The sequence below is a fragment of the Falco punctatus genome (genome assembly GCF_963210335.1).
Source record: "Falco punctatus genome assembly, chromosome: Z".
Classification (NCBI taxonomy): domain Eukaryota; kingdom Metazoa; phylum Chordata; class Aves; order Falconiformes; family Falconidae; genus Falco; species Falco punctatus.
Window position 1 is genome coordinate 15,063,450 of NC_137586.1, and position 13,408 is coordinate 15,076,857.

General features: G+C 34.4%; 1 protein-coding gene across 2 annotated transcripts in view; it reads right to left on the minus strand.

The window, feature by feature from the left end:
* Positions 1–779: 779 nt before the first annotated feature.
* Positions 780–13,408, minus strand: part of FYB1 (FYN binding protein 1) — a 49,777-nt gene continuing 37,148 nt past the window's right edge. The window contains exons 11-19 of one of the 2 annotated variants that reach the window (XM_080372164.1): positions 13,208–13,277; positions 12,518–12,658; positions 11,804–11,835; positions 10,676–10,745; positions 9,168–9,273; positions 8,694–8,856; positions 4,489–4,522; positions 3,322–3,353; positions 780–3,206 (exon numbers count right to left, since the gene is read on the minus strand). In XM_080372164.1, coding sequence (XP_080228290.1) covers positions 3,184–3,206; positions 3,322–3,353; positions 4,489–4,522; positions 8,694–8,856; positions 9,168–9,273; positions 10,676–10,745; positions 11,804–11,835; positions 12,518–12,658; positions 13,208–13,277 — 671 coding nt within the window. In that variant the 3' untranslated portion in view covers positions 780–3,183. The remainder of the gene's footprint in view (positions 3,207–3,321; positions 3,354–4,488; positions 4,523–8,693; positions 8,857–9,167; positions 9,274–10,675; positions 10,746–11,803; positions 11,836–12,517; positions 12,659–13,207; positions 13,278–13,408) is intronic. The other variant, XM_080372165.1, reaches the window with a different exon arrangement.

The window sequence follows — 13,408 nt, forward strand, 5'->3', positions numbered from 1 at the left end:
TCCACTGAATTTGCTTCCCCTTACTAAAGCACTGATCTTCACAGTTGAAGTGGATTATGCAATAAGATCCCAAATAGAGGAGGGTTTTGTTACCACCATAGGAGGCGTAGCCAAAGGATCTGAAATTATGTGGATTGAGAATATAAACCTCTTACACAGGAATGCCTGGGAGATCAGCTGCATTCCTGCAGTCCGGAGCCTGCAGTAACAGCAGCGAAATGCTCTAAAGCTCCTGAATTAGAGAAGTCAATTTTTGTTCTCACAGCTTTGGTTTTGCTTAGCCTGTGTACTGGGACAGCATAGAAGTACAACACAGATGGAAACCAGCTCTGTTTACCTTAATGGGGGTGTTGATGCTGAACTGTAATCTTTATGTCAATATTTTGTATTTTCACTGCTGAATGTTTTAGCAGGCACAGCTAAATACACTAGGATTATAGACCGAGTTTGGAATGGGAAAAATATCAAGAGAGAGAACAGCTTTCCTTTTCTTTTTTTATGACTTTTAAAAGATAATAGAATAAATTAGAGGCAAGAAACCCTCAAAAATACTAACTTTATTAAATTTCCTAAGAATAGATTTTCCTGCCTGGAAGATTTTCTGCTTACATTTTTTTTTTCTGGATAGTAATTACCAACAAAAAAATGCCACACTGTATTTCTCCTGCCTTTGCAGCAATAATAAAGTTGATTTTCACTCTGTCAGCTGCTCAGTGATAATTTTGGGAAGTTATTTTTCAGCTACATTTTTTCTACTTTAGCGGAAAATAGTTCACTCATATTTCTTGTCAGAAAGCACACTTTTATTTAGAAGAAATAAATGGAGGCAGTGAACAGCACTGGTAAAATAATGAAAAGAAAGAATATACGATACCAGTAATTTTTCAGTGTGCAGTACCTTACAGTAACAATCACATTATATTTGATTTTTAGCTTAAAGTATCTTATGATTATTTCTTTTGTTGATTTATATGCATCATACAACCAATTCAGTCAGCATAATCAGTAAGGAAATACAGTACCTACAACACATTAAGGCTAAGAATATGGAAAAGCTATTAAGAATGTATAACTGAAATATCTCATAAAGAATAAAATTAACATCTTTTTCAGGGAGACAAAAGAGGTTTGTGTTTTCTACTGCAGTCCTTTAATACGAGATAAACTACATTCAAAAGGAAAGTTCCTTTGCCTTACTATAACACATGAAGTTCTGCTATCGGTTGAAACTAAAACAAGACTGGGCATATAGGTTAGAATTTAACACAGACTTTTTTTGAGATTTAACTGTGTAAAACTATTTGTCTTTTTGTTTAATGACAAATGGTTGTATATTTCTAAATGCCTGTGTTCCCTCCCACTTCTTTGGCATATCACTAATTTGATGCAGATACCCTCTTCGAATGCTCCTGAAAAATGAGTAAACCACCAGCAGCAACACAGCCAAATAGTCAAGCCACATTCATTATACTTAATATACAAGACCATATTTTAAAGTTCGGTGCTGATGCTTACACATAAAATTGGTATTTGTATGCCTGGATGCTGGTTGAATAGCAAATATAGAACAGAAAACTCAGGTCTGCGTATAGCTTTTCAGTGTATTATTGGTGATTTTAAATACAGTATAAAATAGCTTATAGGCCATTAGTTCTACAGTTAATTTTATATTTGATATCCCCATAGCAATGCACCACTCCTTGCAGTTTTACTGTATTTTGAACCACCAATAGAAGGAGCTTGTCTAAGGTGAAATATTAGCTCCGCTGAAGGTAAGACCAAAACTCACTGACTTCAAGAGAGTCAAATATTTTTTGTTTGTAAGTTAAACTTGTTAGCTTGCTGCACTGCACTGGCTTGCATGGTGTACCTTACTTATACCTTGAGGATTATAGAAGACTTGATTATCAAGAAGAGTTACTTGCACTGATCCAACCACGTTGGTTGTTACAGGTTTTTGATTATCTTGCAGTACAGCAAAAGCATTACAAATACATGTTCCATTTTCTGCACATGTTCACCCTCTTTATTAGGAGTTCACTGTAAATATCTTTTGATTTCCAGTGAGTCCTACTATGTAAGTTCAAAGTGATATTTTTATTATTTTGATTCATCCATTCATTGTACTTCGATTTGCTACTTGCTCACTCAGAGAAGAGCATCACCACTTATCTTTAGGAATGAAAGTTGTTTCTACAATGGATAAGCACAGAAATGTTTGATTTCTATACTCCCATTTAGCCAAGTCTAGTGTAAAATATATTACTTAGAAGAAAAAGATATTCTCAAAATGGTCTGATAAATATTCATATATGTTTAGTCTAGAAGTCTTTTCCAACCAGTTTATCATTAGTTTGTGGGTTCATTTTAATGCCTAAATTACTAGTGACAAAAATGAGAAATCTTCAAACTAAATGAAAACTAAATCTTAACGTAAATGTTCTGAACAACACTATACTATAGACTGTTCTGCGGTTTATATCTGAGAGTGCTGTATGTAACATAACACTATTACTATCATACTATTAATACTGTTCAAAAAGTACTTTACAAAATGGTCAAATAAATTTTAGAGAATGATATTCTACCATCAGTTTAACACAGGAAAAGAAACTTCAGCAGTAATGGTACATGTCAGTGTAGCTAACGCTATTGCAGTTAGAATGGCAGGTCAGCTATATACTGCCTTCTGTGATGCTCACTTTTGATTTCCTGTTTTCACAACAGGATGTTATCACCAAAGGAAGCATTTCTTTTCAGGATACTGTCCTCCCTGGAGTGGCAGTCTCTGGTGCCTAATAGACCAGAACCAGAGTAAAACCTGTTCCCTGGGTTTGTTGACCTCAGTATCTTTCATAGCCCTGAACTGACCTCTTTGGGTATAGCTAATCGAAGAACTGTTTTTTACATGGACTGTCACAAATGTGGAAAGAAAGTGTAAAATTATAACCTTAACTTTAGCTCATGTTTTCAGGATTTTAATTGCTCAGATAAATTGCAATATGAATGTCATAGAAAGCAAGGCATGAAAGAACCCTGAAATCCTAAAACAGGTTAACTGTACATTTAGAAGAGAGTAACCAATTAACTCGGGATCAGCTTTAGTGACTTCTCTTGCTTTCACCATTAGAAAGTCTGAAATAGATTTGGATCTTCAATGAGGCTCTTGCATAGAATTCTGCATCACTCATTATCATAGATGCAATCTGAAATGGAAATAAAATACAAAAGTATTAGTATTGTATAGTACCTCAACTCAGGGTCAAAGTTATTTGATGTAGTTGAATATAGTTATTGTACTGTTTGAAATGTTCAACATACCATCACCAATATCATCGTAAATCTCTCCATCACTGTAAGTTAAAAAAATAAAAATAATGTATTTAAAAATTGACACATCAGATATATATTACTATTTGCATGCAGATACAAAATAATATAGCAGTGTGGTGCAGACATGCTACCAAGTAATTAATTTGCTAATTAGGAAAGTGCAACCTTTGTGATAACAGAACAGCATCGAGCAAGATGGTCAGATCAAACAATTTTCAGTGAAGGGTAGAGCTGGATGCACTTCTTTCTAATGTGAAAGGCTTGCTTTATTAAAAGGTTGGATTTTTAAATTCAGTTTTTAAGTAGCTGTTCTAACAAACTCATAGAGATATTACCATGAAAAACTATATACTGTTTTTTTTTAAATGAAAACCAGAAAAGATAAGTAAAAAAGATTACTATGCCCTTAAAATTGTTATTTGTTTCTGTACTTGGCAATGCTGTAATGGTTTTGGAGGAGCAGCTTTTTAGATAATGAGTTTAGGTAATGTTTATAAATGATGCATGCTTCATGAATAGGAATTTTCAAAATATGTTACTTAGATACATGAACAGGCCCGTGGAAGCCAGTAAGGCTATTTATATATGTAAGTATATAAATCATACAATTGCAGGCCTCCATTCTAAAAGTGACATCTGATTTGATATTTAAGGCTGTAACTTAAAGCCCCTTGAAGGAAATGAAAAAGCTTTTTTTAACAAGTTTTGGAATAAAACCGAAATGCTGAACTCCGTGCAATTATTTGGAGCAACACTGAGCCAAATCTGCTCAATCCCAATAACACTGAAATAAAAACAAACCTAAAGAAAAAATGGTCTGTTTCTGTTAGACATTTGAAAATGGCATCAGTACACATAATCACATTAATATGCAGTTCAGCAATAGATTCTAGTACCAATAATGCTTAATTTATGTAATTTTTCATGGTTTAAACCAGAGTTTATGGTTAAACAATGAGGAATGGGGCCCTGGAAAATTTTCATCATGGATGTACATGCCTAATTCTTGAGAAATCTAAACTCCATAAAATAACTCAATTTGCAGGTCTAGAACAACATACCAAAAAAAATGACATTTCACTTCTATTTAACAAAGGGTTTGGAACAAAACTGAGTGCTACAATGAATTTTTCAAAAGCATTACTTTGTACTTACTTCTGAACTAAATTGCTTCTCAGAACGTAGCCATCTGTAAAATTGAAATATATATGTACTTAAGTTAAATTTAAATATTCACATTATTTCTTCTGTTGCTAGCAGTAGTGAAACAGTCTTTCTCTTTTAGGTATTTCAGACTGAAAGATATAGTAGATGGGTAACAATGTACGATGGATATGTACCCAAGGAAAATTTTGCTCTGTCCAATTAGAGTTTAAATTGTTCTTATTTGCTTGTTTAGTATAATGTGGTGCCTTAGATAGTGAATCAGAATTCTATAGCAGCTCCAAGACCAGTTATGTATCTACTGTGCCATATACTTTACATATTCACATAATGTCATTTCTGTTGTTTTGTTGCAGTAGTTTTTGTTGTGTACAAAACTAGTGCTGAAAGGAGAAAATAGTAACACAGGTCATGCAAGATAAAGTTTTCATCTTATATTTGAGTTTCCTGGTTGCATGAGAGGGGTGTGAAACCACAGCTATTAACACAAAATATAGTACAGTTCATGAACTGTACTACAATAATGTGTTATAATAATAACCACATAGTAGTATTTATAATAATAAATAACAGAAATATGTATAGTTTCCTACAGGGACAAAAATGCCTTTCAAGTTGTATGTACCAATTAATTATCATTAACTGTATTTGTTATAAAAAAATTATCTGTATCATATTGATAAAACTGTTTATATAGAGAATAGAAATACCTTAGAAAAGCTACTCACTAGTGAAATATTATATTACTCTGTTACACTACTAATGAAATCAGATAAAACTACACATATATTTCTTTAATATATTTAATCTCTTGGAAGAAGTACTTGCTGTCTTTGGTAAAATATATTTACTGAAATATTTGCCAATTGGTATAACATATAGAGGCAGAGAGAAATACATAAAAATAATTGCGTTTGTAGGTAAACATTAGTATGCTGGTACAAAATTAGGATAGTTCTAAACCAGAAAGGTGATCTCATGATATATTTGAAATTACTATATAAGTGTTCTGACACACAAGGCATTAAAGTATATTTTCTTTTTCTAAATGTACAGTAATGTCCATCTAAAGAAGCTAATCTTTTGTGTTAAGCTCTTTTACATCCAAACCCTACTTTTATTCTAATTGAAATTGCCCTTTCCAAGATATTAACTTTACTAGTAGGTGAAGCCTTCCCTTGCAAACTGACATTAGACACAATGAGCTAGTACTGTTTGCAAAACCTGCTGAATTATCACAACCTTTGACTGGCCAATGCTTTTAATTACAAAAATGCCCTCTGATTCTTACATGGAGTTTTGGAAATGTTATCTGACAAGGCTAATATCCCAAATAGTCCTGCAAATAGTAATAAATAACTAATTCTTATATGTAGATTTTCTTCATAAAGAAACATTTGTGTAATTCATTCTAACTTGGTATATTTCCATCCTGAAATAGGTAGATATCAGATATCGCTATAAACTGCAAATGTAAATAACTTTTTTCCAGAACATGCTATATATAAAGCATATTAGCCATTTGCTCTGGGAAGACTTTGAAAGAAAACTTCTGTCTTGTGCTAGAGCAGAAGCTTGCCTAAAAAAACATTAATTTCATGCAATATTTTATTTGACGCTAAACTGCTTTAGCTTCTATTTAAGACTTAGTATTACATGAATCAAAAAATAGTTCTATGTATTCAATATTTGATTGCAGCTATGTAAGATAAAATTTGCTTAATTTGCCTGTATTTAACTCTTCAAGGTTGTGAAGATTTGGTACTTACATAAATTCTGCTATAACTTTTGCATAGTAAAAATGTTAAACTGCAGGCAAACTTCAATAGTCAGAGAAACTAGTGCTGCAGATTTTTAGTCATCAGCATATTCCCTCAGGCTGAATGCAAGTCAGTATGCATAGGGAAAGCTCTGTCTATTCAGGATATTCTTAGCCTGGTTCTCTTCCCTCAGACTTTATTATCAGGGATAAAGGCATGGAAACTGATTTTTCGCTAAAGATCTCACCTTTTAAAAATCCTCTTTAAGCAGACAATAATTTCTAGGGCTTTTGAAGCCTCCTGGAAATTACTTAAAATCATTTAGCTAATCTAATCTTCTCTGTTTCTTCATTTAGTTTTCTCATGTGAAATACATGAAAGCAAAATTTCTTCACTTTTGGTCATGGCACACAAACACAGCTTGCTTGCAAGCCAAATGTGCACGTGATAGTCCTTCTACTGCTGCAACACGCAATCTAGTTCTTCTGATCCTAAAGCCCCTAAATTTGTGGGACACAGCCTCTGCTGATCTCACACAATTTTGAATTTACTAATCCAAAATTACATGTCCAAACTTTTGGTTTCTAATTAATTTATTTATATATATGTGGATTCCATAATACGGGACAAGGCAGCAGGTCAGCACACTCCATCTTGATTACTTAGCACCACTCAAAGGTGTGGTGTATCAAACCAGCTGCTCTCTGACAGTGTAAAGAAAGCTTGGAGAGGACACAACTTATATTTTCAGGCACTGAAGTCCATTTATATCCTAATGTTTAATTAAAATCTATGAAACTACATTGAAGGTTTTGTGTATTTCAAAATGTACATGGGTCAGATCAAGGCAACAGTCAGAAGAAATTTGAGAAGGTAAATGAGAATGAGTTCCTTGTTTCAATTCTGAAATTTCATGTATTTTCATAACAATTAAAATAAGTGATAGCAGAATACGTTCCTAAGATCATCAGCCCTTGCTTAAAAAGGTGGGAAGACATTGAAATGTAATTTGCAATTTTGTTTAACTTCCAGTAGAGGCATGAAGCTATGGAAGTGCTTCCTAAGTAAACAATCAAGTGGAAGGCTTCATGTGCAAGGAAGTAACAAAAAAATCTTTAATTGTTTATTTTCAGTCTAGCTGGTCTTCAAAAGGTAAAATCATAGCTTTAAGATATGAGGAACTAGAGCAAGTAGAGCAAACAACAAAAACTGTCATGCACTTAAGTAGGATTCAAACTTCACTAATTAATGAGAAAATTGACAGAGATCTATTCAGAGGTTTTCAAGGAGGATATTTATGTGTGTTTTGCTCTTTTATGCATAGCAAAGCAGTAGCTACTGTCACTATTTGAAAGGCTTTGAAAACTATGTGAGGAAAACAGCCAATGTGAACTGCTTTCTACCTTGTTACTAGCTTGATTCAAAAAAATGCAGCATTGAAAGCTGGTCGTTGGGAAGTGGCTACACTAGTGCAATCCGTATTTTGAAAAATGTATGTGTTGTTATGCAAGACATTCTTCCCTCACCCTACAGTCCTGCCAGGAAGAAAGCTATACTCCAGACTGTAGCAGTTGAGTACAGAAGGGAAAAAAACGAGTGTGACTGAATCCTCTTCAGAAGTTTATGGCATTGGACTGTTTTCTACATAGGTCAGAGGTAAAAGATAAAGTTAAGTGTAAGGATGCTGCTGCATTGAATGTAGTCTGTTCCTGCACAAAATGAGGTTTCATTAGATTTGAAAAGTATTGTAACAGAAGCACATGAAGAAATTGAAACCAACAGTAGATAGTCCAGACTTCTCCAAAAATGCAAAAAATTATGCCAATGCACACCCTTGCCAGGGATTTAAAAGAAACACTGAAAGGCCTCATGCAGCTCCCAAAACAAGCAGGCATGCCAACAAGGATATACGCCCTGGATTAGCTGGAGGCTGTGGGGGAAAGGCTCCTTCAACAGTTTCCCCCTCAGTCTGTTGAAAAGATTAAACTCCATCTCTGGCAATCCAGAATAAGAATATTGTTATAGGTTTTCCTTTGACTGCAATCAATGGGCAAGTGCTTCACAGAGGTGCAGCAAGGATTTTACTTTTACTAGATTCTGTGGAGTATCATACCTATACTCTTTTTGGCAAATACAGGGAGACATAAGCTACAAAACCTTCTACTAGTTGCAGCAAAGCAAGTTTTACATAACTAAGCTGTCCTTTTTTTCCACGTTCAATATATGTCTATTGGATTTTAACTTTTTTTAAGGCAAGCCATTCTTAAACCACAATAATAAAACAACAACAGCCTATCTCTTGTGAGCCACCAGGCAAGACAAAAGATAAGTACTAGCCTCTGCTTTAATATGACAGGGAAGAGGGGTTTTCACACATCCTGACTCAATCACTCTCTGAAAATTTGATTTGTACTACAGCTTTATAATAAAACTTACATTTTCCTTCTTCATTCCTACACAGGACTTTGGTATCATCTGTACTTTCTATAATTTCAAGAGACTCCCCTGGTTTTATTTGCAAGTCTTTAAATCCCCATTTTCTCTGGGGCAAATCCTGGACTGTGGTAGTAGAATAAAGGACTTTAATTTCACCTTCAAACTGCAAAAATAAAACAAAGAGATGCTGGTTAAAAAAGGTCAGTGTCAAACTTATGATCATGCATTTTTTTAGACCACTATATTCCCATTTATTACTAAATTTTGAAGATTAGGCAAATATTTGTTTATGTTATGTAATATGTGCCCATGCTTGCCATTTGGACTTACAAAGGCTCAGATCACTATTTTTACAAGTAGTGATACCTCACCTTTCAAAGGCAAAATAATGGATCATTTACAAATTAGGAGATACAAATTAGAGGACACCATACAGATACTCCACTCTTTATATTTTATGTGAACAAAACTTACTTTGAACTTTTTTCTGAACTCTTTCTCTTCTTTTTCCATCTTTTTAAGCTTTTCTGCATCTTTTCCATCTGATTTATGTTTTCCAAGGTTTTCAGATTTTGATGAACTAAAACAAGAGGTTACAGATAAAAACAAAATTAACAGATCTGAGGTATTGACAATGTTTGTGATAATTTTAGTGAAAATGCATTTGCATTCATGTGTCTTTAATATGTTTTTGTTGCTCTACAAAACTAATCCTGATAACACAATAAAGATTTGATTTCAGAAGAAATAAAATGTTGGGATTCACTTCCCTACTTGTCTCTTTCAATGAGTTCTGATGATAATATGTCTATTACATAAGTGAACATGGAAAATTACTCAAAGTATCTAGCTGCTACAGCAATGAGAACTTTACTTCTACCAAAAATAGTTTAGGTAAACGATACCCATCATTTTAGAATCTGTAGACAAGGAGCAATTCTAGTGAAGTTTATGTATCTTTGGGCAATAGGCTGAAAACCACACATCCCATTGTGGAGGCAGCTGGAACATCTTACTTAGCCTTTCGGACAGTAACTGTTAGTCCTGTGTGCCCATAGATAACCTTGCTACACCAAGGAATCTGCATTACATGACCCATTTCAAAGTCTGTTGTTTTTTGCACATTCCTGATAGATTTGACCCGTGGCAACAAATACTGAAGTGTTTCATGCCCAAACTGCCCTTCCTGTACTTGGGAATTTAAAGTCTGCCTCTACCTTTTGATCCTTCCTGATCTCTGCAGGAGTTGTGGATGGCAGTTTCACTGATGATGAGTGTAAGGGAGTGTGTGTGAACTGGCATAGATTTAGGTTAGGAGGGCTATGTCTTTCCCTTTGGATACACAGTTCAAAGAGTTCTCTCTGTTTTAATGGCTTCAGGCTAGATTATTGTAGTGCACTCTGCAGCCTCCCTTAAGTGGAGTTAGTGACAACAGAATGTGACATATTGAAGTCATCTTCAGAGATGCATCTATGTTCATAACACATCCGTGCTCCAGATATACCCATAACTTCCTGGTCCAGGGATAAAAGTTTTCCAGGTAGAAATTTACGCATCCAGATGTGTTTCATTCTTACAACACAGGGCATTATCTCCTTTTCTCTAAAAACACTGCTGCAGCTGAGATCTAGTACTTATCCTAACAGTCCCCAAATTTTGATAGGAAGAGGACTGCACACAGAGAATATACCATGACGTACCTTTAGGCCATGCATTCATTTCTATGTCTTGTCCATCGGGGACTGAATTTGTTGAAATTCAAAGCATGCTTATTTGTTCTATAGCCTATTATTCCAATTTGAAATAGAGGCATGGAGCATTCAATAGCCATTTCCAACAATACAGTTACAAGAACTACAAAACCTGACAACATCAAATAAACCATAACATTAATAGCAATCTGCGTCTGGTAAATACTTTGAAAATGCTTTACAGTGTATTACAGATTTCTAATTAGTGGAGTAATTCCCATTTTAACTTGCCAGAGTTCAGACGGTGGAGGAGGGAAGTCTGAAGAATCTACGTCATCATAAACATAATTGTCTCCACAATCTGAAATAATATTGTTTAAAAGAATGGAAAATTGTTATGCGACCCTTGAGTAGTGAACACATTGTGTTAAATCTACGGTAGTATAGCTAAGTTGACAAGAAATTACGGCAAGTACTGTAGCCACGTACTGTCTGTAGTAACTGTGGGTTCTCTGTTTTGCACAGTCTACTGTGCAAAACAAACACCAGCCAATCTTTTTCAGAATAAGACTCTTTATTAATAATAATAGGTATTCACTGATATTTTAATCTTCTTAAACTGAAGCAAGTTTTAGCACGTGTTGGCTAATGCAATAGCCTTTAATTTTCATTTTAATTAGTCCGTTTCCCACTGTGTTGCATCAAAATATATTTTTGGAGTTTGATTTTAATGTACACTCAGGCACTTCTATAGCAATCTGGTCAATGGCTTAGAAGTGGATATGAATCACATGTATGTTAGTTTTTAGGCCATCTCGCAATGCCAAAGCAGTGCAAAGAATTCTTACCCCAAGAATATACTTTGAATCACATTCAGCTTATTTGAAGAGAGGAAGCAATTTTTTCAAGTCATCAAATCAATGGCTAGAAAAATCACAGCAGGAGATAAAAGGTTTAGAACTCAGTTGTGGCAACAGCCTCAAAAATTGGAAGAACTGATTTTTTATTCCATGGCTAAGCTGAAATTTATGAATACATGTTATCTTACAAAGACACTGCAAGTGATAAAAATAACAAGCATCTCTTTTTACTTTTGAAGCCTTGCATTAAGTGCTTCTTTCCAAGTGTACCTCTTCATACTTAATGTCAAATAAAATGAACTAGTGAAAATCTCACATAGAAAAATCATGACTTCTTAAAAAATACATTAAATTGTTTTCTAGAGAGATTGCAATGTATATGTATCTCCTTGTCTGTAGCCAAATCAGTCACAATATTTGAAATTTGTTTACTGGAACTGGGTAAGCAATGGGAAATCCTGCTTCCTTCCTTGGATGTACTTTTGTGACTAGCACTTAATGTCTATAGAAAAAAGGATCAGAAATCAATATGGATACTGAACAATAGGCTATTAATTACCTTTTCCAAGCTGCTTTGCTGAAGGAGACATGCTGGAAAAAAAAGATGCTCATTAAGTATTTATATCACATTAATAGGCTTTTGCATCATTTAAAAAACTTGCAACACAAAGGCTCCAAGTAATCTCCAGACATTCTGAAGCTCCAGTAACACCAGCACTACTCATGGACTAAATGTGTTTTTAAAACTGAATCAAAGTAAACTGTTTCAGAGCTGAATGGCAGAGGATGATTGTAGAACACCAGTTGCTGATGTAACCTCTAGGCAAGATGGGTAGAAGACAATCTTTGCATCTTTTGGTTTGGCATATTATTCCTAAAATTTGGATTAATGGGTCTAGACTTACCAGTTTATCTCAGCTACATTGTACTGGTGAACAAAGTATGTTTTAACTGAGGATCATCACTGTGACATCACCAATGACATCATCAGAGTGGCACAAAGATGATGGATTATTTTGGTGCTCTTCAGCATAAAAAAAATTGTAGTATATTTTAATTACCAGACTTACATAACAAACACAGTTTGTTAAGAAAACAATTATATTATGCAGGTGAAAGGAAAGGAGGTCAGTGTTTTTGCAGAGAAGTATCATCCTGAGCTGCAATTTGATGCATGATTCATTAGGCTGCTGTGAGAACACGTTAGTAGCGTGAGATCAATGCTTTATTAGAATTCGTTAATGTGCACTGTGATTTCCTAGCAGACTCTTACAACAAATTTCCATTATCTTCTGCCCCATTGCCTTTGGTTGTTTTTTCTCGCACACTTTTCTTTTTGTCATCTTTGACCTTTAGTTTCTTCAAGATTCCCCAGGACCAGATACCATTCTTGTCTTCATCCTGCGATACAGACCTTTGGAGTATGCATGTAATTATCACAAGGTAAAATGTAACATTCATTCTAAAAGGTCCAGTTTAAATTCTCCAATGATGCACATAATTGTCATTAATGCCAACAATGTATATACCACAAGGTGAGGACACTTACATAAATGCTAAACACTAAAATGCTGAACTACAAATACGTATGTTAGATTATTTGTAGATACTGAGATATATTTATAGGTATAGATATTAACCTAGTGACTTACTGTTTTTATGTTGTTGCTCAAAGCTAGCATTTGCTATCTGCTTTCAGAGCTATTCAGTCTAGCTGGAGATTTGGGGATTTTCATGGTTGCAGCTCCTTTTGCTGACATACCAAAATTAATTACAGAACAAAACTTCCACAGAAGACCAAACCCTTTTTTTTTTTTTTTTTAACTTCATCAACCCATCTTGACGTATACCCACTTGCTGATCATCCTAATACCTGCTAATTATTAAGCTTAATTCAAAAATACTAAAACCTGAAATGGAAACACTCAAAGAAGCAAATTATGTAATGGATATAAAAGCATACCTAGTTACAGCATCTTCATCATCAATCCCATCATAAATTTCTTGATCAGAAGGAGGAGGTGGGAACATGTCTTTAACAGATCAAATATTGAATTAATGCATTTATATTTAATTCTGCTGAATGGGGTATTCATTACTGGCCTCTAAAGTATGTCAGATGTGTGTGCAGTTTGTGCAATATTCTTGCAAATAGAATCTTTCT